Source organism: Salvelinus fontinalis, chromosome 34, assembly GCF_029448725.1.
Source record: "Salvelinus fontinalis isolate EN_2023a chromosome 34, ASM2944872v1, whole genome shotgun sequence".
NCBI lineage: Eukaryota > Metazoa > Chordata > Actinopteri > Salmoniformes > Salmonidae > Salvelinus > Salvelinus fontinalis.
Genome location: NC_074698.1, coordinates 39664372 through 39689632, shown reverse-complemented (window position 1 = coordinate 39689632; position 25261 = coordinate 39664372). Strand labels below are relative to the sequence as shown.

Sequence of the window (25261 nt, the reverse complement as noted above, 5' to 3'; positions counted from 1 at the left end):
AATATAACATCTACATATCACTAACAACCCACTACTATACATTATAACCTAGTCTACTTTACATAATATAACATCTACATATCACTAACAACCCACTACTATACATTATAACCTAGTCTACTTTACATAATATAACATCTACATATCACTAAGAACCCACTACTATACATTATAACCTAGTCTACTTTACATAATATAACATCTACATATCACTAACAACCCACTACTATACATTATAACCTAGTCTACTTTACATAATATAACATCTACATATCACTAACAACCCACTACTATACATTATAACCTAGTCTACTTTACATAATATAACATCTACATATCACTAACAACCCACTACTATACATTATAACCTAGTCTACTTTACATAATATAACATCTACATATCACTAACAACCCACTACTATACATTATAACCTAGCCTACTTTACATAATATAAAATCTCTTACTTGATGATAAAAACCTTTCTGAATGGATCAGTGATTTCCCCCTCAGATCAATCATGTCCGTTTTAGCCCTTCTGTCTACATTCTCAGATACATTTTGAAAGTAACAGATTGAAAGACAATAAATAGCCTACTTTTAATGAATACAAATAGTGTGAGACATGGCCTTGTGTTGCTGTACTGTCTAGAACTACCATAACAAACAGTGACTTATTATTATTATTATTATTATTATTATTGACAGTTACCATGGAGATGAAATGTCACAACTACATGTTCATGTGATGCATTAAATCACCTGACTGTTTCTATGTCTGTTAGTAAATGTTTTATTTCTCAAAGAGATAATGAATAAATAAGAACAATTGACAATCAATTATTAGTTGTTAGTGTGTTAACCACAACCAACATGCTGGATCTCTGTTTAGGGGACAGTGCTCTAAAATGAGTCTCTCTGTGGAGAGAGAGGAGAGGGGCCCTGCCTCTAAAATGAGTCTCTCTGGGGAGAGAGAGGAGGGGGCCCCTGCCTCTAAAATGCATCTCTCTGGGGGACATGACACCAAAGCTAAGAGGTAAGATGACAATTTTATGAAGAATTTATTAAGTTAATTTCCAAAATAAATAGCTATTTTAAGATGAATGCACTGACTGTAAATCTCTCTGGATAAGAGCATCTGCTAAATCAGGGGTTCTCAATCCGGGGTCTGTGGAGGTACTGCAGGGGTTCTCAATCCAGGGTCTGTGGAGGTACTGCAAGGGTTCTCAATCCGGGGTCTGTGGAGGTACTGCAAGGGTTCTCAATCCGGGGTCTGTGGAGGTACTGCAAGGGTTCTCAATCCGGGGTCTGTGGAGGTACTGCAAGGGTTCTCAATCCAGGGTCTGTGGAGGTACTGCAAGGGTTCTCAATCCAGGGTCTGTGGAGGTACTGCAAGGGTTCTCAATCCGGGGTCTGTGGAGGTACTGCAGGGGTTCTCAATCCGGGGTCTGTGGAGGTACTGCAGGGGTTCTCAATCCGGGGTCTGTGGAGGTACTGCAGGGGTTCTCAATCCGGGGTCTGTGGAGGTACTGCAGGGGTTCTCAATCCGGGGTCTGTGGAGGTACTGCAGGGGTTTTCAATCCGGGGTCTGTGGAGGTACTGCAGGGGTTCCGCGACACCCTGACTGTACTCGTTGCAATGTAAGACATTTGATAGAATTTTCACGACACAACCACTTTGCCTACTCTTAGTTATTGACTAATATAATGGAATGTATATATTTTTTTTACCAATTCTGATCATTGTTACAAGCAGAATTTGGACAATATTACCATTATATCAACACACTCTTCACACCCGTTTAACAACTCTAAATTGCTTTGGCATAGTAGCATCAAGTCCCTTGCCAATAATGTTGCCTACAACGTTGCATACAATGTTCATTTTCATCGAACACATATTACGCCCTAGATGCCTTCAATTGCCCAATTTATAGCCATGCCCAATTTAGGATTATTATTTAACAATGTGATGTTGTGCTCCAAAGGGATAACTTGAAATAACATGATGTAGATAATTAAATAATCAAAAGAAAAACGTGTTTATTATACACTCTTAGAAACGAAGGTTCCTTATAGAATCAAAAAGGCTTATATCACTTCCTTAATATATGGAACCACTAAAAGTTATATATATTTTTGGGTTCAGTGAAATATAACCTCTAGAGTTCTGATCAACGAAAGGTGAATGTTTTGAGGATGTGAACCCAGCTATATACAGTTATATACCCTTTGTTGGCAATGACAGAGGTCAAACATATTCTGTAAGTCTTTACAAGGTTTTCACACACTGTTACTAACCGCCCTGTATATATCAACGATGTCGCTCTCGCGGCGGGCGATTCCCTGATCCACCTCTACGCAGATGACACCATTCTGTATACTTCTGGCCCTTCTAAGGACACTGTGTTGTCGTGTCTTTGCTATCGTTAAATTGAAGACTTACAGTTTTTATCAAAGATTCCTGTAATTAGGGATTACGCGATCAACTGAGTAATAACGTAACTAATTAACTATGAATTTGGGAGCACCAGGGAAAGTAGTCAGATTACAAAGTTATAATTTCCCAATATAACCTTTCAGATATTTTCATATCTGATAAATAGTCTTCTAATTAATGATTTATTTATTTTACCTCACGTTAGTCTCATTCCAAACGTCGTAAATTGTTGATTATCTGCACGAACCCAGTCTTCACTATGAGTCATCCATACATCAATTGTCTTAAATCATTTATTTATTACTAACTAATTAATTCACAGAAATGCACAAACAAACAAACAAACTTAAAAAGGGTTACATGAAATGGGAGAAATATGCCCTAGTGGCTGAACCGGCATGGCGGCTTGTTAGACAAAAGGGAGAATGGTGGGTCGATTCAGAAGTCACTACAGAGTATACTCTTTATAACAATTGACATGCTAATCCTTACACATGAACGCTCACTCATTCGGGAACAATTGCAATCAATATATATATAGTTACGCTCGGTGTGTGTCGTCTTGATCGTTGGAGAGAAGTTAGTTTCTGTTGGAGATTCGTCGGTCTCTGTCTTGACTATTGTGGATAGTTCAGAGTGACATTCGTTATAGAATGATTGTTTCGGCGGTTGTCTTTCTTCGCGTTCAATGATACCGAATTCCTAGCTGCAGACTAGTAGTCAATATCAAAGACTTGTTCTTATTTGGCTAAGAGTTTAACCACGTGGTATGGTTAAAGATTCAGCAATGTTACTTAACCTTCGTTCTCCTCCTAATGGAGAAAAACATGGTCTAATGGTAATTTCTCAGAGTTGAGCTTTTATTCGGATAGCAGAGAGGGGCTGTCCTTGGATGTCTGACCCAACTGGCTCAGGGGCGGGTCCTCGGGTTTAGTTCAAATCAAAAGGGATTTGTATTTTTCTTCATTAAACAGTCCAAAATCATATTACACAATTATACAAACAGTATCATACTCAGTCATTCATTTTATACAACAAACAGATGTAAACCTCATATCTGAGGTTATTATATAAACAGCGGTATGGTAATGTAGTCCCACAGTCTCACATGAGTTCCCCACGTGGGGACAAACGGGCATGTTAATAGCTGGACTCCCCACCGATCTTTTATACTTTTGCAGGAATGTGAAATATGTTCGTACCTCAAGTTCTGTGAGGTGGAAGAGAATTCCTTTGTCCTGAAAGTTTACCCTCTCTCTTAATACTGTTTGGCCATGAGGAGATTCTCAGGAATTTACGACGTCTCTCTGTGATCACAGCATGGGTTGAAGGAGGAAAGGGAGAGGCAGGGAGAGGGGGATGGGGTTTGCAATACCCAAGCAGGCAACGCCATGACAGTGTTAACAAACCTCCAAACAAGCTTCAATGCCATACAACATTCCTTCCGTGGCCTCCAACTGCTCTTAAATGCTATTAAAACTAAATGCATGCTTTTCAACCGATCGCTGCCCGCACCCACCCGCCTGCCCAGCATCACTACTTTGGACGGTTCTGACTTAGAATATGTGGACAACTACAAATACCTAGGTGTCTGGCTTGACTGTAAACTCTCCTTCCAGACTCATATTAAGCATCTCCATTCCAAAATTAAATCTAGAATCGGCTTCCTGTTTCGCTACAAAGCCTCCTTCACTCACGCTGCCAAACATACCCCCGTAAAACTGACTATCCTACCGATCCTCGATTTCGGTGATGTCATTTACAAAATAGGCTCCAACACTACTCAGCAAACTGGATGCAGTCTATCACAGTGCCATCCGTTTTGTCACCAAATCCCCATATACCACCCACCACTGCAACCTGTATGCTCTCGTCGGCTGGCCCTCGCTACATATTCGTCGCCAGACCCACTGGCTCCAGGTCATCTATAAGTCTTTGCTAGGTAAAGCTCTGTCTTATCTCAGCTCACTGGTCACCATAACAACACCCACCTGTAGCACGCGATCCAGCAGGTATATCTCACTGGTCATCCCCAAAGCAAACACTTCCTTTGGCCATCTTTCCTTCCAGTTCTCTGCTGCCAATGACTGGAACGAATTACAAAAATCGCTGAAGTTGGAGACTTATATCTCCCTCACTAACTTTAATATCAGCTATCTGAGCAGCTTACCGATCGCTACAGCTATACACAGCCCATCAGTAAATCACTCCAGTTTTAATTTTCTAAATTGTAATTACTTCGCTACCATGGCCTATTTATTGCCTTACCTCCTCATGCCATTTCCACACACTGTATATAGACTTTTCTATTGTGTTATTGACTGTACGTCTGTTTACTCCTTGTGTAACTCTGTGTTGTTGTTTGTGTCGCACTGCTTTGCTTTATCTTGGCCAGGTCGCAGTTGTAAATGAGAACTTGTTCTCACCTGGCCTACCTGATTAAATAAAGGTTAAATAAAATAAAAAAATACAATTTTCTAGTCTCTAATTTTATCCAATGTAAAAAACACACTTTCATATTTTGCTCCATGAGACCGAATCGAGCCGTTCGGTCACATTTGAGAGTGAGGTAGATATATAGCATTTTGCAAAAAAAACATTTGTCTCTCTGAAATGAAACCAAGTGATAGATTTGAAACAAATACATGTCTGTTATTGAACAACCCAATGCCATGATTAGATAGTGAAAAAACACACCAATCTCTTTTATATTTTCTTTAAACAATAACATTTCATTTACCAACATTTCTGAAAAGTGATGTATAGCATTTTGTAATGAACCTCTTCTTATGTTTCCACATCTGAGCTCAGAGTAGATGAGAGATGTAATGTTTGTCTCTGTTGTGTTGAAGTCCAATCAAGCAGGAGAGACCAGCCTCCCCTGTACCCAGCTGTGTGTCCATGAAGAGTGACAAATCTATGGATCCTCCTAGAAACTTTAGAGAGGGAGACTTTTCTACTGAACAAAGGTAAGAAGAACTCATGGGTCAGTGAGATAAACAACACTGTCTCTAGTCATTTCTCCTCTCCCATTTTCCCATTTATTTTCGTTGTTTTCATAATCTGTAGGCTAATCCTTTTGTCAATTTTCATAGTCCTAAAACAATATTAAACATACACCATATTCCCTCTGTATGTGTGTGTGTTTGTGTGTGTGTGTGTGTGTGTGTGTGTGTGTGTGTGTGTGTGTGTGTGTGTGTGTGTGTGTGTGTGTGTGTGTGTACTCCCTGGATGAGGAGATGTAATCTCTATCCTGATTGTCTAGTCACTTTTACACTTACCTACATGTACATATTACCTCAACTACCTCAACTACCTGGTACCCCTGCACATTGACTCAGTACTGGTACTCCTTATAGTCTCATTATTACCTCAACTACCTGGTACCCCTGCACATTGACTCAGTACTGGTACTCCTTATAGCCTCATTATTACCTCAACTACCTGGTACCCCTGCACATTGACTCAGTACTGGTACTCCTTATAGTCTCATGATTACCTCAACTACCTGGTACCCTGCACATTGACTCAGTACTGGTACTCCTTATAGTCTCATTATTACCTCAACTACCTGGTACCCCTGCACATTGACTCAGTACTGGTACTCCTTATAGTCTCATTATTACCTCAACTACCTGGTACCCCTGCACATTGACTCAGTACTGGTTCTCCTTATAGTCTCATTATTACCTCAACTACCTGGTACCCCTGCACATTGACTCAGTACTGGTACTCCTTATAGCCTCATTATTGTTATTTTATTTGAAGTAAGCATTTCACAGTAAAGTGTACACCTGTTGTATTCGGCGCATGTGAGAAATACAATTTGATCTGATTTGAAGCTCCCTAGAAAGGCATGAACCTAGGAAGAAACCTAGAGAGGGACCAGGCTCTGAGGGTTGACCAGTCCTCTTCTGTCTGTGCTGGGGAGAGATTATAAGAGAACATGGCCATTAAGTTCAAATCATTCTTCAAGATGTTCAAATGTTCATACATGACTAGCAGTGTCAAACAATAATCACAGTGGTTATAGAGGGTGCAATTGGTCAGTACCTCAGGAGTAAATGTCAGTTGGCTTTTCATAACCGAGCATTCAGAGGTGTTGTCACGACTTCCGCCGAAGTCGGTCCCTCTCCTTGTTCGGGCAGGGTTCGGCGGTCGACATCACCGGTCTTCTAGCCATCGCCGATCCACTTTTCATTTTCCATTTGTTTTTTCTTGTCTTCCCACACACCTGGTTTCAATTCCATCTTTACATGTTGTGTATTTAACCCTCTGCCCCTCCCATTTCCTTGTCCGGAAGTGTTTATTGTAGTGCTTGTGCACATGATGATGCTGGTGTGTAACGGGTTTTGTTTACCCATTCATTTATTGCTCTGTTTATGGTGGTTTTATTTATTGATCTGCGTCGTTGTAAATCAGTTTTTGCTCTCCTGCGCCTGACTTCTCTGCCGCCAGTACGCACCACTTACAGGTGGAGAGAGAGAGAGAGAGAGAGCAGGTTCGGGACAAGGTAACACGTCTGGTGAACAGGTCAGAGTTCATATCCTCAGTCAGACCAGTAGAAACTGGATCAGCAGCACTACAAGGTATCACGTCCGGTGGAGCATGTATCGGTACTGATAGGATCTAAATAAGGGGATCGCTGCTCTCGGATCATTTTTCTCCATTCAAATCTTTCCTTAACCTTTTACGGGGGCAGCCCGACACCGGTACACTTATGACAACATCCAGCTCAAAGTGCAGGGCGCGAAATTCAAAATCTATTTTTTTTAAATATTTAACTTTCACACATTAACAAGTCCAAGACACCAGATGAAAGGTGCACATCTTGTGAATCAAGCCAACATGTCCGATTTTTAAAATGTTTTACAGGGAAGACAAAATATGTAAATCTATTAGCTAACCACGTTAGCAAAAGACACAACTTTTCTAACTCCATCAGTTTCTTACTCCATCAGGTGCTATCACAAATTCGACCAAATAAAGATATAAATAGCCACTAACCAAGAAACAAATTCATCAGATGACAGTCTGATAACATATTTATTGTATAGCATATGTTTTGTTCGAAAAATGTGCATATTTCATGTATAAACCATAGTTTACATTTCAGCTACAATCCGAAATTGCACCGAAAGCAGCCATAATATTTACAGACACCAACGTCAAATAGCTAATTACTCATCATAAAACATTTCTGAAAAATACATAGTCTGCAGCAATTGAAAGACAGGCATCTTGTGATTCCAAACAATATTTCCGATTTATTAAATGTTTTACAGCGAAAAGAAAATGTATCGCTATATTAGCGTAGCTACAATAGACAGACACAATTGGGCGCCCACGGCCAGTTCACATGCACGACAGATATATGAAATAACATCATAAAATGAGTCTTACTTTTGCTGATCTTTCATCAGAATGTTGAAGAAGATGTCCTCTGTCCAGATGAGTCGTTGTTTCGATTCAGAATGGCAAATTTCCCTCTTCAATTAGCATTGGCACTAGCCGAGTGGCATAAATTTCTCCAACGTAAACACAGTCAGAGGACGGAACACGGCAAAACTCCCGAATAAAGTTTCAATAATCTGATTAAACTATATTGAAAAAACATACATTACGATGATATGGTCACATGTATCAAAAAAAAATTGAGCCGGAGATGTTAGACGTTCGATACGAAGGCAAAACAGAAGTCAATCCCACTTCCTTCAGAGTACCGGAAGTGGACGGTCACGTCAAAGAAATAGGTTTTTTTCCACCACAGAACTAGATGAGCACAAAAATTTCTTCTCTGACATCCTCTTTACACCAATAGGAAGGCGTATAGAGTGTCAGCAGACTCCTAAGTGTCAAGACCATGTATAGGCATCAAGTTGAAAAGAGCATCGATTTCTGACATTTCACTTCCTGGTCAGGAAAAGTGCTGCAGAAGGACTTCTGTTTCACTCAGAGAAATAATTCCAACTCTTTTAGAAACTAGAAAGTGTTTTCTATCCAAAAAGAATAATAATATTCATATTGTACGAGCAAGATTTGAGTAGGAGGCCGTTTGAAATGGGCACGATTTCACTGGCTACTCAACACTTTGCCTTGCAGCCATAAGAAGTTTTAATGTAAAAATATTTTGAAGATAAATACACAACGCAGAGTTTGAGAGGACGAGAGGACGAGAGTACTAGAGTACTAATGGTCAATAGTGAATTGTAAATAGGAGTTGGGTTTCAGTTCAACATCTGTTAGAATCTGTGGAATGTCCTGAACTCAGAGTGACGTGTTCTACGTGGGCCACGTTGTCATTGGTCTGCACATTGAGTCGAGAGCAGGATACTTGTTAAACAGCCATTGGCCAAGTTGTCCTGCAAGGACTTCTGATTGGTCAACCCCAGGCTAGGGTGGGGGGTTATAAATGACATCCTGTTCCTTTGTTCACGGGAGAAAAGCTGAGGACAGGGGAGACTGAAGATCTGAACATCTACCTCCCAGCTTAACATCTTGATTTGTCCTCTCTGAAAAAAACTATTTTTATTCCCCTGATTTGCTTTGGAGTTTGTTTTATTGAAGAATAACATAAATTGTTAACATTAACATTATAATTAGTTCACAATACTGACCACAGATCAGCTTCTATTAGCACCTATGGCTGCAGATATTGAGGCGGCTAATTCTAATGCTGACACATAAAAAATCTCAGATTTAGCACGTCATTGCGCACATGTTATAAAATATATTGAGAAAAATTACAGACAGTAGCCTACAAGTAGCAAAATAGAACTCAATATATTGAACATGGAATATATTTCAATATGATTGAAATAGGCCTAAAGCCTAATGTTTATATTTTAATGCAGTCATCTTGGTTTTCATATAAAGAAAATGTGTATACATCCCTTGTTTGAATCAATTGTCAACTTTGTATTTGTAGTCAACTTTCTGAATTTGTCACAGAGAGACGGATAAACCATGTGATTCTATGTTCAGCAGAGATCTTCTTCTTCGTATAAAGTCACGTGAAAAAAACATCTAACAACACAATCAGCTGTTCTACGAGTGTTTGAATTGTAACCTTAATAATATTACATACTTGTCACGTCCTGACCAGAGTTCTTATGTGTTTTGCTTGTTTTAGTGTTGGTCAGGACGTGAGCTGGGTGGGCATTCTATGTTGTGTGTCTAGTTTGTCTGTTTCTATGTTTGGCCTAATATGGTTCTCAATCAGAGGCAGATGTTTTGTGTTGTCTCTGATTGGGAATCATATATAGGTGGCTTGTTTTGTGTTGGGATTTTGTGGGTGGATGTTTTCTGTCTCTGTGTTTTCTCTGCACCAGATAGGGCTGTATCGGTTTGCCACATTTGTAATTGTTGCAAGTGTTCAGTATTCGTTTGTTAATTAAACATGTTGAGCACTGGCTATGCTGCGTGTTGGTCCGATCCCTGTTACACTCTCTCTTCTAGTGAAGAGAGGGAAGGCTGCCGTTACAATACTGATGTCATATTACTGTATTGAATTATTCTTTTTAAATATTTAAATATTGATGTCACAAGTGTATCATTTGTACAGTTCTTTATTAAAAATGTATTTATTTGTTTACATTTGACTGAATAAAACCAGCTGTACTACTGATTTCTCTGAGAGTGAGGCAGATCTATATTATTACTGTGTAAAACCTAGCAGTACTACTGATTTCTCTGAGGTTGAGGCAGATATATATTATTACTGTGTAAAACCTAGCAGTACTACTGATTTCTCTGAGAGTGAGGCAGATATATATTATTACTGTATAAAACCTAGCAGTACTACTGATTTCTCTGAGAATGAGGCAGATATATATTATTACTGTATAAAACCTAGCAGTACTACTGATTTCTCTGATAGTGAGGCAGATATATATTATTACTGTGTAAAACCTAGCAGTACTACTGATTTCTCTGAGAGTGAGGCAGATATATATTATTACTGTATAAAACCTAGCAGTACTACTGATTTCTCTGAGAGTGAGGCAGATATATATTATTACTATATAAAACCTAGCAGTACTACTGATTTCTCTGAGAGTGAGGCAGATATATATTATTACTGTGTAAAACCTAGCAGTACTACTGATTTCTCTGAGAGTGAGGCAGATATATGTTATTACTGTGTAAAACCTAGTAGTACTACTGATTTCTCTGAGAGTGAGGCAGATATATATTATTACTGTATAAAACCTAGCAGTACTACTGATTTCACTGAGAGTGAGGCAGATATATATTATTACTGTGTAAAACCTAGCAGTACTACTGATTTCTCTGAGAGTGAGACAGATATATAGCATTTAGAAAAAAAAACATGAGTATTTGACTCTCTGAAAATGAAATCATCAAGTGATAGATTTTAATCAAATACATTTCTGCCATTGAACATCCCCATGCCATGATTAGATAGTGAAAAAACACACAAATCTCTTTCATAATTTCTTTAAGCAATAAAATATAATTTACGAACATTTCTGAAAATGGATATATAGAGTTTTGGAATGAAACTCTTCTGATGTTTCCCCATCTGAGCTCAGAGTAGATGAGAGATGTAATGTTTGTCTCTGTTGTGTTGAAGACCAATCAAGCAGGAGAGACCAGCCTCCCCTGTACCCAGCTGTGTGTCCATGAAGAGTGACTGGTCTATGGGTCAACCTATAAACTTTAGAGAGGGAGACTTTTCTACTGAACAAAGGTAAGAAGAACTCATGGGTCATGGTCAGTGAGTTAAACAACACTGTCTCTAGTCATTTCTCCTCTCCCATTTTCCCATTTATTTTCTTGTTTTCATAATCCATAGGCTAATCCTTTTGTCCATTTTCATAGTCCTGAAACAATATTAGACAAACACAGTATTCCCTCCCTGTGTGTGTGTGTGTGTGTGTGTGTGTGTGTGTGTGTGTGTGTGTGTGTGTGTGTGTGTGTGTGTGTGTGTTTGTGTGTGTATGTGTGTGTGTGTGTGTGTGTGTGTGTGTGTGTGTGTGTGTGTGTGTGTGTGTCTGTGTGTGTGTGTGTGTGTGTGTGTCTGTGTGTGTGTGTGTGTCTGTGTGTGCACTCCCTGGATGAGGAGATGTAATCTCTAGTCACTTTTACCCCTACCTACATGTACATATTACCTCAATTATAGTCTCATTATTACCTCAACTACCTGGTACCCCTGCACATTGACTCAGTACTGGTACTCCTTATAGTCTCATTATTACCTCAACTACCTGGTACCCCTGCACATTGACTCAGTACTGGTACTCCTTATAGCCTCATTATTACCTGAACTACCTGGTACCCCTGCACAATGACTGGGGAGGCGGCTGAGCTGAAACAGAAAGTAAAGTTGTTCTTTTGTACAGGATCCATTTTGAGACGACAGAGCATAAAAAACTATATGGAGATTATCGAAAAATAAAGTAAGTATTTCTGAACAATAATTCATTCTAAAGGACAGAGTAAGATAATGAATACCTGGAATGAGATATTACTAGTTAGCAGAACTGTTACTTGATCTGAGTTGCTGACAGACAGCAGTTTTCAAAGTGTAAACTAATCAGTAGGCCGACATGTTATCAGTAAAACGTCTGGTAAAGATGGTGGAGGAGCTTTTCAATTATATGGTTTAATGTTTATCTCAGGGTTTCTCAATCCTTTTGTTCTTACCAGCACTTACACACCTGAATCAACTAATCATCAAATATTTTAAGACAGTTTAATATTTGAGGCATACAAATGAACATTCTCAAATTAAAAACGTTTAGGTTTGTAGGCCTGTTTACAATTATTAAAGGCCGACGGTAACTCACATGTTGGAGGAAAAAAACACAACTAAACCTGGTTTCGAGTAAATTTTATGTTTAGCTAAAATAATGTAAGAGAGATGTCTTGAAGAAGGACTATAATAAAATAAAATAAACTGAAGCAAGATTCGGTACAATGTCATGATTTACTGCTGTCGCAACTGACTGTTAGCGCCCCCCTCTGGTCACTATTGTTATATAAAGGGGTGAAGCGTTCCCTGAAGTCTCGCGATGTTGCGCCTCTGGGTTTAGAGCACGTCTTTATTAGAAGTCAGATATATGTGTTGATTTGAAGGAAAGACGGGCAGATTCTGGTAGGTAGGCTACGAACTATTATAAAGTTAGGTTGTCGTCAGACATTCAACAGTCACAGTAGGTTTGAGCTACAGTATGATCACTAATCATGCCGACCAACCTGATGGTCTCTGTTGGAAATGTGAAAACTATCTGGCCTAGGCTATACATTAGGTTATATACAGTACATGCTCTGTCTTGCTACTGGTAGGACTATAACATTATGTGAACTGATCTGAACAGGTTTAGCCTGGTCATCTATGATATGTAGGTTATATACAGTACATTCTCTGTCCTGCTACTGGTAGGACTATAACATTATGTGAACTGATCTGAGCAGGTTTAGGCTGGTCATCTATGATATGTTGGTTATATACAGTACATTCTCTGTCCTGCTACTGGTAGGACTATAACATTATGTGAACTGATCTGAACAGGTTTAGACTGGTCATCTATGATATGTAGGTTATATACAGTACATTCTCTATCCTGCTACTGGTAGGACTATAACATTATGTGAACTGATCTGAACAGGTTTAGACTGGTCATCGATGATATGTAGGTTATATACAGTACATTCTCTGTCCTGCTACTGGTAGGACTATAACATTATGTGAACTGATCTGAACAGGTTTAGACTGGTCATCTATGATATGTAGGTTATATACAGTACATTCTCTGTCCTGCTACTGGTAGGACTATACCATTATGTGAACTGACCTGAACAGGTTTAGACTGGTCATCTATTATATGTAGGCTATAGCTGAGGTATAGACCTTGATCTGCATATCACTAACAACCCACTATTATACATTATAACCTAGCCTACTTTACATAATATAACATCTACATATCACTAACAACCCACTACTATACATTATAATCTAGTCTACTTTATATAATATAACATCTACATATCACTAACAACCCACTACTATACATTATAACCTAGTCTACTTTACATAATATAACATCTACATATCACTAACAACCCACTACTATACATTATAACCTAGTCTACTTTACATAATATAACATCTACATATCACTAACAACCCACTACTATACATTATAACCTAGTCTACTTTACATAATATAACATCTACATATCACTAACAACCCACTACTATACATTATAACCTAGTCTACTTTACATAATATAACATCTACATATCACTAACAACCCACTACTATACATTATAACCTAGTCTACTTTACATAATATAACATCTACATATCACTAACAACCCACTATTATACATTATAACCTAGTCTACTTTACATGATTTAACATCTCTTACTTGATGCAAAAAAAACTTTCTGAATGGATCAATGATTTCCCCCTCAGATCAATCATGTCAGTTTTAGCCCTTCTGTCTACATTCTCAGATACGTTTAGAAAAGAACAGATTGAAAGACAATAAATATCTTACTTTTAATTAATGCAAATAAGTGTGAGTCATGGCCTTGTGTTGCTGCACTGTGTATAACTACCTGAACAGTTACCATGGAGAAGAGATGTCATGACTACATATTCATGTGATTGCTTTAAATCACCTGACTGTTTTTATGTCTGTTAGTAAATGTTTTATTTCTCAATGGAGATAATGAATAAATAAGAACAATGGCCAATCAAGAACATGTTGGATCTCTGTTTAGTTGTCACTGTATTAACCACAACCAACATGTTGGATCTCTGTTTAGTTGTCACTGTGTTAACCACAACCAACATGTTGGATCTCTGTTTAGTTATCACTGTGTTAACCACAACCAACATGCTGGATCTTTGTTTAGTTGTCACTGTGTTAACCACAACCAACATGTTGGATCTCTGTTTAGTTGTCACTGTGTTAACCACAACCAACATGCTGGATCTCTGTTTAGTTGTCACTGTGTTAACCACAACTAACATGCTGGATCTCTGTTTAGTTGTCACTGTGTTAACCACAACCAACATGTTGGATCTCTGTTTAGTTGTCACTGTGTTAACCACAACCAACATGCTGGATCTCTGTTTAGTTGTTACTGTGTTAACCACAACCAACATGCTGGATCTCTGTTTAGTTGTCACTGTGTTAACCACAACCAACATGTTGGATCTCTGTTTAGTTGTCACTGTGTTAACCACAACTAACATGCTGGATCTCTGTTTAGGGGTCAGTGCTCTAAAATGAGTCTCTCTGGGGAGAGAGAGGAGGGGGGCCCTGCCTCTAAAATGCATCTCTCTGGGGGACATGACACCAAAGCTAAGAGGTAAGATGACAATTTTATGAATAATTAATTAAATTAATTTCCAAAATAAATAGCTATCTTAAGTAGAATGCACTTACTGTAAATCTCTCTGGATAAGAGCATCTGCTAAATCAGGGGTTCTCAATCCGGGGTCTGTGGAGGTACTGCAGGTGTTCTCAGTCCGGGGTTTGTGGAGGTACTGCAGGGGTTCCGCGGCACCCTGACTTTACTCTAAATATCTTTGGCATAGTAGGCACCAAGTCCCTTGCCAATAATGTTGCCTAAAACGTTGCATACAATGTTAATTTCCATCAAACACATATTACGCCCTAGATGCCTTCAATTGCCCAATTTATAGCCACGCCCAATTTAGGATTCTTTTTTAACAACGTGATGTTGTGCTCCACTCTATGATGAAGTGATCTTGGGGAACAACAAAGGAGTTAGCTACGGTGTTGAGATGCCAAAGTTTATTGTTCAATTAGCTTTTTTCTTTACGGTCAGGGACAGTATGAGTGTAGTCAAATCCTTTTCAGTCTCTATCCTTGTTTCATTTTGTGGTTCACCGGATTCGTTATCATCGAGATGAGGGACAGACGGACGACCTGCTAGCTAGCCAAGCTAGTCGGTACAGCTAGGTAAGCTAGCTAGCTACTCTACCAGCAGCATCCTAGTTACCATAGCTACCACTACATCATCACCGGCTGTCTGCATTTCTTGTGGACCGATGGAGCTCCCCGGTTGTTTCTTCCACCTGTTAAATCCGTGGAGGGCTTCTCCCTCTCTCGTTGACGGATGCTGGCTACCTCTGTCCGGTTCTCCTCTCTTCACTAGATGGACGGAAACTTTAGTGTTTAACCCCTCTGTGTCCATGGACCAAACTTGTTTATATTATCTTCAGGGCGCTTCAAAAAAGGCTGGACACATATCTTTTGTCTGATTAAAAACTAGTTCATTGCATCCGCCATGGAGCCCAGATTCATATTATTACCATATGTCCCTTTTGATTTAGTAATCGCTAAAAAACAGGCCTTATTTTAGGTCATCTTTCACCCTATTAACTTAGTTCTATCGAGGAACAGTTTTTTGTTGTTGACGACTTGTTGTTTCTAAATGGCTGCTGGGTAATTTGATATTCATCTACATTTTAATTTGAAGTCATCGAAATGAGCGAATGCTGCGCAGGTTTACTGAGTTGCAAACTAAATGGACAGGTCTAGCTCATTGATTTGTAGATCTGGCGCAATTTCTACCTCAGATTATGAGCCTAGCAGGTGTTGTGAATGAGTTATGTAGTACCCACAGAAGGCCACAGGGAGGAACAACGGAGCTATAAACCCATACTCTTTTTTTGCCTTAAAACTTCTTTGGGCTGCAGGGGTAGTATTGAGTAACTTGGATGAAAGGTGCCCATTTCAAACGGCCTCGTACTCAATTATTGCTCGTACAATATGCATATTATTATTACTATTGGATAGAAAACACTCTCAAGTTTCTAAAACCGTTTGAATTATATCTGTGAGTGAAACAGAAATCATTTTGCAGCAAACTTCCTGTCAGAAAGTGAAAAATCTCAAATCGAGGCTCTGTTCCAGGGCCTACCTAATCTTTTGCTTGAAATCTATTAGTATACATGTACTTTATACGCCTTCCACTAGATGTCAATAGGCAGTGAGAGAAGAAATGGAGTGTATAGCTTGATCTGAGGTCGAATAAGAGCTCTTGGCATGACGTGACACCAATTTCCTGTTTTCAGGAAGGCGCGAGAAGGAACCTGGGATTGCCTTCTGAAAAGCTGTCGTTATAGACGGCTACTATCTCCGGCTTTGATTTTATTTGATAAATGTGACAATATCATCGTAAAGTATGTTTTTTCAATATGGTTTAATCAGATTATTTAATTTTTTTCGGGAGTTTTGGCATGTTCCGTTCTTTGCGTTTGTTCACGATGGACAGCTTCGCGCCACTTGGCAAGTTTTGCTTGCTCATTCTAGAGGGAAAAATGACATTCTAAATCCAAACAACGATTGTTCTGGACAAAGGACCACTTGTACAACATTCTGATGGAAGATCAGCAAAAGTAGGACCCATTTATGATGTTATTTCCTATTTCTGTGGAAAATGTGTCGTTGTGTTTTCCGCTTTGATTTTGGGCACTCTCTCGCAATAACGTAAGCTGGATGTCGTACTGAAGTTATTTTTAGAATTCTAACACGGCGATTGCATTAAGAACTAAGCTATCTTTAATTTGCTGTCCAACATGTATTGGACATGGATTTCTCCGGACATTGTTATTGCATTTTGCCTAGTATTCACATTGTATAACCACGATTTGTGCCGCTAAATATGCACATTTTCGAACAAACAATATATGTATTGTGTAATATGATGTTATAGGACTGTCATCTGATGAATTTTGAGAAGGTTAGTGAAAAAATTTATATATTTTGCTGGTTTATTCGTTATCGCTACTGTTGGCTTGAATCAATGCTGTTGTGTTTTTGGCTATTGTGGTAAGCTAATATAATGCTATATTGTGTTTTCGCTGTAAAACACTTAAAGAATCGGAAATATTGGCTGAATTCACAAGATATTTGTCTTTAATTTGCTGTACACCATGTATTTTTCATAAATGTTTTATGATGAGTATTTAGGTATTTCAATTTGGTCTCTGTAATTGTTCTAGCTGCTTCGGTGCTATTTCCGATTGTAGCTGCAATGTAAAACTATGATTTAAACCTCAAATATGCACATTTTTCGAACAAAACATAGATTTATTGTATAACTTGTTATAAGACTGTCATCTGATTAAGTTGTTTCTTGGTTAGTTTGGTTGGTTCTTGGTTAGTTAGGTTGGTTTTGTGCAAGCTACCTGTGCTGTGAAAAATGTCTGTGATTTTTTGTATTTGGTGGTGAGCTAACATAAATATACGTGATGTTTTCGCTGTAAAACATTTTAAAAATCGGACATGTTGGCTGGATTCACAAGATGTGTATCTTTCATTTGCTGTATTGGACTGTGTGAAAGTGAAATATTTCTAAAAAATATATTTTGAATTTCACGCTCTGCCTTTTCAGTGACAGAACTTGTCACTGAAAAGGCAGAGAGAACTTGCTCGAGAGTAATGAAGTAAAATGTCAAAACAGGAGCGTAAAAACAGATAATAATAAACATGAATCATAATTATATTACTTCACAGTAATCTGTTAAATGCTTTTTCAGTCCTTCCTCTTGCGTTAGCAGTGTGAAAAGGGACAAAAAGAAGCACACAGGAGTTGTCCTGTTTGGGGGAGTGGTTGTGTATCTAGGGAGAAAACTAAACTAATCTTCTTAAATGTCATTTGTGGTCTTATGCTGCCATCTATTGGAATTATGTCGCAACTGCAGTAGTACTGAATAATGTGTAATTCCGTATTAAACTAGGAAATTCTCTGAATTGCTAAATATTACATTTTCTAGTTCATTTTACCACTTACAACCGTAAAATAACAATTTATTGCATAATAAACAATGAATCTAACATAAACCAAAAACATTATACATTTAGTTAAATATATATATGAAAACATACTTATTTAGAAGGGTGACATTATCTGCCAAAGTAACAGCCCTGTAGACAAAGAAAAGCTCTTCAGAAGGTACTAAAACATTTGAAGGCCATTTTCTCAAAAGTGAAGTTACAATTTCATTAACATTCAAAGCAGAATTTCTTTCCCATTGTTCCTCAACTGTAGTGTATGATATACCATTTTCTAGCCCTGAGTCTCTACTATTATCCAATGTGAAAAACACCATTTAAAATATTGCTACATGAGACTGATTTGAGCCGGTCGGTCACATTTGACTGTGTAAAAACAAGCAGTACTACTTTTTTCAGTGAGGCAGATATATAGCATTTTGCAAAGCAACATGATTATTTGTCTCTGAAATGAAAACATCAAGTTATAGATTATAATCAAATACATGTGTGTCATTGAACAACTCAATGCCATGATTAGATAGTGAAAAAACACACCAATCTCTTACATAATTCCTTTAAAAAATCTAATCTAATTTCCCAACTTTTCTGAAAATGGACATATTGCATTTTGGAATGAAACTCTTCTTATGTTTCCCCATCAGAGCTCAGAGTAGATGAGAGATGTAATGTTTGTCTCTGTTGTGTTGAAGTCCAATCAAGCAGGAGAGACCAGCCTCCCCTGTACCCAGCTGTGTGTCCATGAAGAGTGACGAGTCTATGGACCATCCTATACTGTTTAGAGAGGGAGAATTTTCTACTGAACAAAGGTAAGAAGAACTGATGGGTCATGGTCAGTGAGTTAAACAACACTGTCTCTAGTCATTTCTCTCCCATTTTCCCATTTATTGTTGTTGTTTTCATAATCCATAGGCTAATCATTTTGTCCATTTTCATAGTCCTAAAACAATATTAAACAAACACAATATTCCCTCCTTGTGTGTGTGTGTGTGTGTGTGTGTGTGTGTGTGTGTGTGTGTGTGTGTGTGTGTGTGTGTGTGTGTGTGTGTGTGTGTGTGTGTGTGTGTGTGTGTGTGTGTGTGTGTGTGTGTGTGTGTGTCTGTGTGTATGTGTGTGTGTGTGTGTGTGTGTGTGTGTGTGTGTGTGTGTGTGTGTCTGTGTGTATGTGTGTGTGTGTGTGTGTGTGTGTGTGTGTGTGTGTGTGTGTGTGTGTGTGTGCACTTCTTGGATGAGGAGTGGTAATCTCTATCCTGATTGCCTAGTCACTTTTACCCCTACCTACATGTACATATTACCTCAATTACCTCAACTACCTGGTACCCTGCACATTGACTCAGTCCTGGTACTCCTTAAGATCTCATTATTACCTCAACTACCTGGTACCCATGCACATTGACTCAGTACTGGTACTCCTTATAGTCTCTATTACCTCAACTACCTGGTACCCCTGCACATTGACTCAGTACTGGTACTCCTTATAGTCTCTTTATTACCTCAACTACCTGGTACCCCTGCACATTGACTCAGTACTGGTACTCCTTATAGTCTCATTATTACCTCAACTACCTGGTAGCCCTGCACATTGACTCAGTACTGGTACTCCTTATAGTCTCATTATTACCTCAACTACCTGGTACCCCTGCACATTGACTCAGTACTGGTACTCCTTATAGTCTCATTATTACCTCAACTACCTGGTACCCCTGCACATTGACTCAGTACTGGTACTCCTTATAGTCTCATTATTACCTCAACTACCTGGTACCCTGCACATTGACTCAGTACTGGTACTCCTTATAGTCTCATTATTACCTCAACTACCTTGTACCCATGCACATTGACTCAGTACTGGTACTCCTTATAGTCTCATTATTACCTCAACTACCTGGTACCCTGCACATTGACTCAGTACTGGTACTCCTTATAGTCTCATTATTAACTCAACTACCTGGTACCCCTGCACATTGACTCAGTACTGGTACTCCGTATAGTCTCATTATTGTTGTTTTATTGTGTTCTGTTTGACTGGTACTGTATATATGGACATATTATATAGTATATTATAGTCTCATTATTGTTGTTTTATTGTGTACTGTTTGGCTGGTACTGTATATATGGACATATTGTAAACTATGTGCATCAATAGACTCTTAAGGATTAAAGTGGAACTGAGATGAAGTGAATCAGTATCTTTATGTGACGACTCAATATTAGGAGGGTCTTATTTTGTTTGTTGCTTTACATAATGGCCTATATTTTAATGCTTTATATAATGTATGTTATCTATTGATATATAATGGTCTACTCTGTTAGTGGATCAGTATCTCTCTGTCCTTTATCTCTGTAGTGGATGGTCTACTCTGTTAGAGGATCAGTATCTCTCTCCTTTATCTCTGTAGTGGATGGTCTACTCTGCTAGAGGATCAGTATCTCTCTCTCCTTTATCTCTGTAGTGGATGGTCTACTCTGCTAGAGGATCAGTATCTCTCTCCTTTATCTCTGTAGTGGATGGTCTACTCTGCTAGAGGATCAGTATCTCTCTCCTTTATCTCTGTAGTGGATGGTCTACTCTGTTAGAGGATCAGTATCTCTCTCTACTTTATCTCTGTAGTGGATGGTCTACTCTGTTAGAGGATCAGTATCTCTCTCTCCTTTATCTCTGTAGTGGATGGTTTACTCTGTTAGAGGATCAGTATCTCTCTCTCCTTTATCTCTGTAGTGGATGGTCTACTCTGTTAGAGGATCAGTATCTCTCTCTCCTTTATCTCTGTAGTGGATGGTCTACTCTGCTAGAGGATCAGTATCTCTCTCTCCTTTAACTCTGTAGTGGATGGTCTACTCTGTTAGAGGATCAGTATCTCTCTCTCCTTTATCTCTGTAGTGGATGGTCTACTCTGTTAGAGGATCAGTATCTCTCTCTCCTTTATCTCTGTAGTGGATGGTCTACTCTGCTAGAGGATCAGTATCTCTCTCCTTTATCTCTGTAGTGGATGGTCTACTCTGTTAGAGGATCAGTATCTCTCTCTACTTTATCTCTGTAGTGGATGGTCTACTCTGTTAGAGGATCAGTATCTCTCTCTCCTTTATCTCTGTAGTGGATGGTTTACTCTGTTAGAGGATCAGTATCTCTCTCTCCTTTATCTCTGTAGTGGATGGTCTACTCTGTTAGAGGATCAGTATCTCTCTCTCCTTTATCTCTGTAGTGGATGGTCTACTCTGCTAGAGGATCAGTATCTCTCTCTCCTTTAACTCTGTAGTGGATGGTCTACTCTGTTAGAGGATCAGTATCTCTCTCTCCTTTATCTCTGTAGTGGATGGTCTACTCTGTTAGAGGATCAGTATCTCTCTCTCCTTTATCTCTGTAGTGGATGGTCTACTCTGCTAGAGGATCAGTATCTCTCTCCTTTATCTCTGTAGTGGATGGTCTACTCTGTTAGAGGATCAGTATCTCTCTCTACTTTATCTCTGTAGTGGATGGTCTACTCTGTTAGAGGATCAGTATCTCTCTCCTTTATCTCTGTAGTGGATGGTCTACTCTGTTAGAGGATCAGTATCTCTCTCTCCTTTATCTCTGTAGTGGATGGTCTACTCTGTTAGAGGATCAGTATCTCTCTCTCTCTACTTTATCTCTGTAGTGGATGGTCTACTCTGTTAGAGGATCAGTATCTCTCTCTCCTTTATCTCTGTAGTGGATGGTCTACTCTGCTAGAGGATCAGTATCTCTCTCCTTTATCTCTGTAGTGGATGGTCTACTCTGTTAGAGGATCAGTATCTCTCTCTACTTTATCTCTGTAGTGGATGGTCTACTCTGTTAGAGGATCAGTATCTCTCTCCTTTATCTCTGTAGTGGATGGTCTACTCTGTTAGAGGATCAGTATCTCTCTCTCTCTACTTTATCTCTGTAGTGGATGGTCTACTCTGTTAGAGGATCAGTATATCTCTCTCCTTTATCTCTGTAGTGGATGGTCTACTCTGTTAGAGGATCAGTATCTCTCTCTCTCTCCTTTATCTCTGTAGTGGATGGTCTACTCTGTTAGAGGATCAGTATCTCTCTCTCCTTTATCTCTGTAGTGGATGGTCTACTCTGTTAGAGGATCAGTATCTCTCTCTCCTTTATCTCTGTAGTGGATGGTCTACTCTGTTAGAGGATCTGTATCTCTCTCCTTTATCTCTGTAGTGGATGGTCTACTCTGCCAGAGGATCAGTCCAGGTGTGCAGTGTGTCAGCAGGTTCTGAGGGATCCAGTCTCTATCACCTGTGGACACAGGTTCTGCAGACAGTGCATCACCAGATACTGGGAGAAACCTGCTCCTTCAGGAGACTATGACTGTCCTCAATGTAGAAAGAGATCCAGAACACGTCCTGTACTACAGCCCCTGAGTGAACCCAATGATGCAAGAGGCTCTGAAAACAGTAAGAACACTTGCACACGTGTGCTAAGTCAATACCTCAATATGATTAAGTGTTAACTACAATATAAGATAATATAAGTTACTGTCGTTGTGGAAGGGCCACTTTTCATCCTGCCAATGAATGTGTCTGATACACATCCTTTTCCTCTTCCCTTGTAGTGGATGACAGCCTGCAGAGAGCTGTAGTAAACCATAAAGACAGCCTGCAGAGAGCTGTAGTAAACCATAAAGACAGCCTGCAGAGAGCTATAGTAAACCATAAAGACAGTCTGAGAAGGAGGTATGAATGTGTGATAGAAGGCATGGAAACAGCAGGGAACCAAACTCCCCTCAACAGGATTTACACAGAGCTCTACATCACAGAAGGAGAGAGTGAAGGGGTTAACAGTGAACATGAGGTGTGGCAGCTAGAGACGGCATCCAGGACGCCAACCTCACATGACACAGCAATCCACTGCAATGACATCTTTAAACCCTTACCTGGCCAAGAGAGAAGCATCAGAACCGTGCTGACGAAGGGCATCGCTGGCATCGGGAAAACTGTCTCTGTGCAGAAGTTCATCCTAGACTGGGCTGAAGGGAAGGCAAACCACGATGTGGAGATCATATTTGTGCTTCCTTTCCGGGAGCTGAACTTGATCAAAGATCTCCAGTACAGTCTTCTCAGACTTCTCCATGACTTCCACACAGAACTAGACATAGGCATTGCAAAGAAACTCACTGCCTGTAAAGCTATGTTCATCTTTGATGGTTTGGATGAAAGCAGACTTCCATTGGATTTCCAGCACAACGAAACAGTGTCTGATGTCACCCAGACATCATCTGTTGATGTTCTGCTGACAAACCTCATCAAGGGGAATCTGCTTCCCTCTGCTCTCCTGTGGATAACCTCCCGACCAGCAGCAACCAATCAGATCCCCCCTAAGTGTGTTGACCAGGTGACAGAGGTACGAGGGTTCAATGACCCACAGAAGGAGGAGTACTTCAGGAAGAGATTCAGTGATGAGGACCTGGCCAGCAGAATCATCTCACACATAAAGAAATCAAGGAGCCTCCACATCATGTGCCACATGCCAGTGTTCTGTTGGATTTCTGCAATAGTCCTTGAACACATGTTGAGTACAGACAAGAGGAGAGAGATGCCCACGACTCTGACTGAGATGTCCATACACTTCCTGCTCATTCAGACCAGCCTGAAGAACCAGAAGTATCATGGAAGAGATGAGATTGATCATAGGGAGCTTATGGAGTCAGATAAGGAAATTCTTCTGAAGCTGGGGAAGCTGGCGTTTGAAAATCTGGAGAAGGGTAATCTCATGTTCTATGAAGAAGACCTGAAAGAGGCTGGCCTTGATGTCAAAGAAGCCTCAGTGTACTCAGGAGTGTGCACACATATCTTTAAAGAAGAGTCTGTGTTAATTCAGAGAGTGGTGTACTGCTTTGTTCATCTGAGCATTCAGGAGTTTCTCTCAGCTGTCTACATGTACCACTGTTACACAACCAAGAACATGGATGAACTGAAGCCCTTCCTCAAGAGAAAGTCTAGAGCTGCATTTGAAAAGCTAAGCTTGCATGAGCTGCTGACGAGTACCGTGGATAAAGCCTTGGAGAGTAAGAATGGACACCTGGACCTTTTTGTCCGCTTCCTTCATGGCATGTCACTGGAGTCCAATCAGAAACTCCTACGAGGTCTGGTGACACAGACAGAAAGCAGTCCAGAGAGCGTCAAGAAAACGATCCGATCCCTTAAGGTGATGCAGAGGAAGAACATCTCCCCTGAGAGGTGCATCAATCTCTTCCACTGTCTGATAGAGATGAAAGACCATTCAATACAGAAGGTAATTGAAGTGTACTTGAGGTCAGAAAAGAGATCCAAAAACCTCACACATGCTCAGTGTTCAGCGCTGGCCTACATGCTGCAGATATCAGAGGAGGATCTGGATGTGTTTGACCTGAAGGAATACAAGACATCAGAGGAGGGTCGTAGGAGACTGCTCCCAGCTGTGAGAGGCTGCAGGAAAGCTCTGTATGTATTATTGTAAATATCGCACACCAAAATATTGTAGTTATAGCAGTATTTTCATTGGCTAACTTAACTTTCTATCAGCTGAAAACTCTTAAACTACAATACAAACTGATCAGAAAAGTTGTAGCATTGAACCATGAATGTACGATATACACATTATTTGTGCACCATAACAGTGTAAACAGGGAAAGCTGAGCGTAACATTTTAATACAACCTGTCTGTCATTGTATTTCTTCTGTGTTGGCAGACTCACTGGCTGTAAACTCACAGACACATCCTGTAAAGTGTTGGCCTCAGTTCTCAGTTCAAACTCCTCACATCTGAGAGAGCTGGATCTGAGTAACAATGACCTGAAGGATTCAGGAGTGAAGCTGCTCTCTGCTGGACTGGGGAATCCCCTCTGTAAACTGGAGACTCTGAGGTCAGTATTCCTGTAGTTGGTCAAAAAGTGAGAACTGTTCACCAGATCCACATGTGTTTACCAGGCACAAAGCTGTGAAGCTTACAGTTTTACATTTGGCGCTATGCTCCAGCATTTTGGATTTGAGATAGAATGTCTCATATTAGGCGACAG

General features: G+C 39.6%; 1 protein-coding gene across 2 annotated transcripts in view; it reads left to right on the top strand.

Annotated features, from left to right (window-relative positions):
- LOC129833881 (NLR family CARD domain-containing protein 3-like) overlaps positions 1–25261 on the top strand; it is a 67588-nt gene that overhangs the window by 3970 nt on the left and 38357 nt on the right. The window contains exons 2-7 of one of the 2 annotated variants that reach the window (XM_055898727.1): positions 891–1034; positions 11034–11150; positions 18941–19057; positions 22426–22661; positions 22820–24686; positions 24935–25108. In XM_055898727.1, the coding sequence (XP_055754702.1) occupies positions 907–1034; positions 11034–11150; positions 18941–19057; positions 22426–22661; positions 22820–24686; positions 24935–25108 (2639 nt within the window). In that variant the 5' untranslated portion in view covers positions 891–906. Of the gene's footprint in view, positions 1–890; positions 1035–11033; positions 11151–14330; positions 14791–18940; positions 19058–22425; positions 22662–22819; positions 24687–24934; positions 25109–25261 lie in introns of those variants that run through there. The other variant, XM_055898726.1, reaches the window with a different exon arrangement.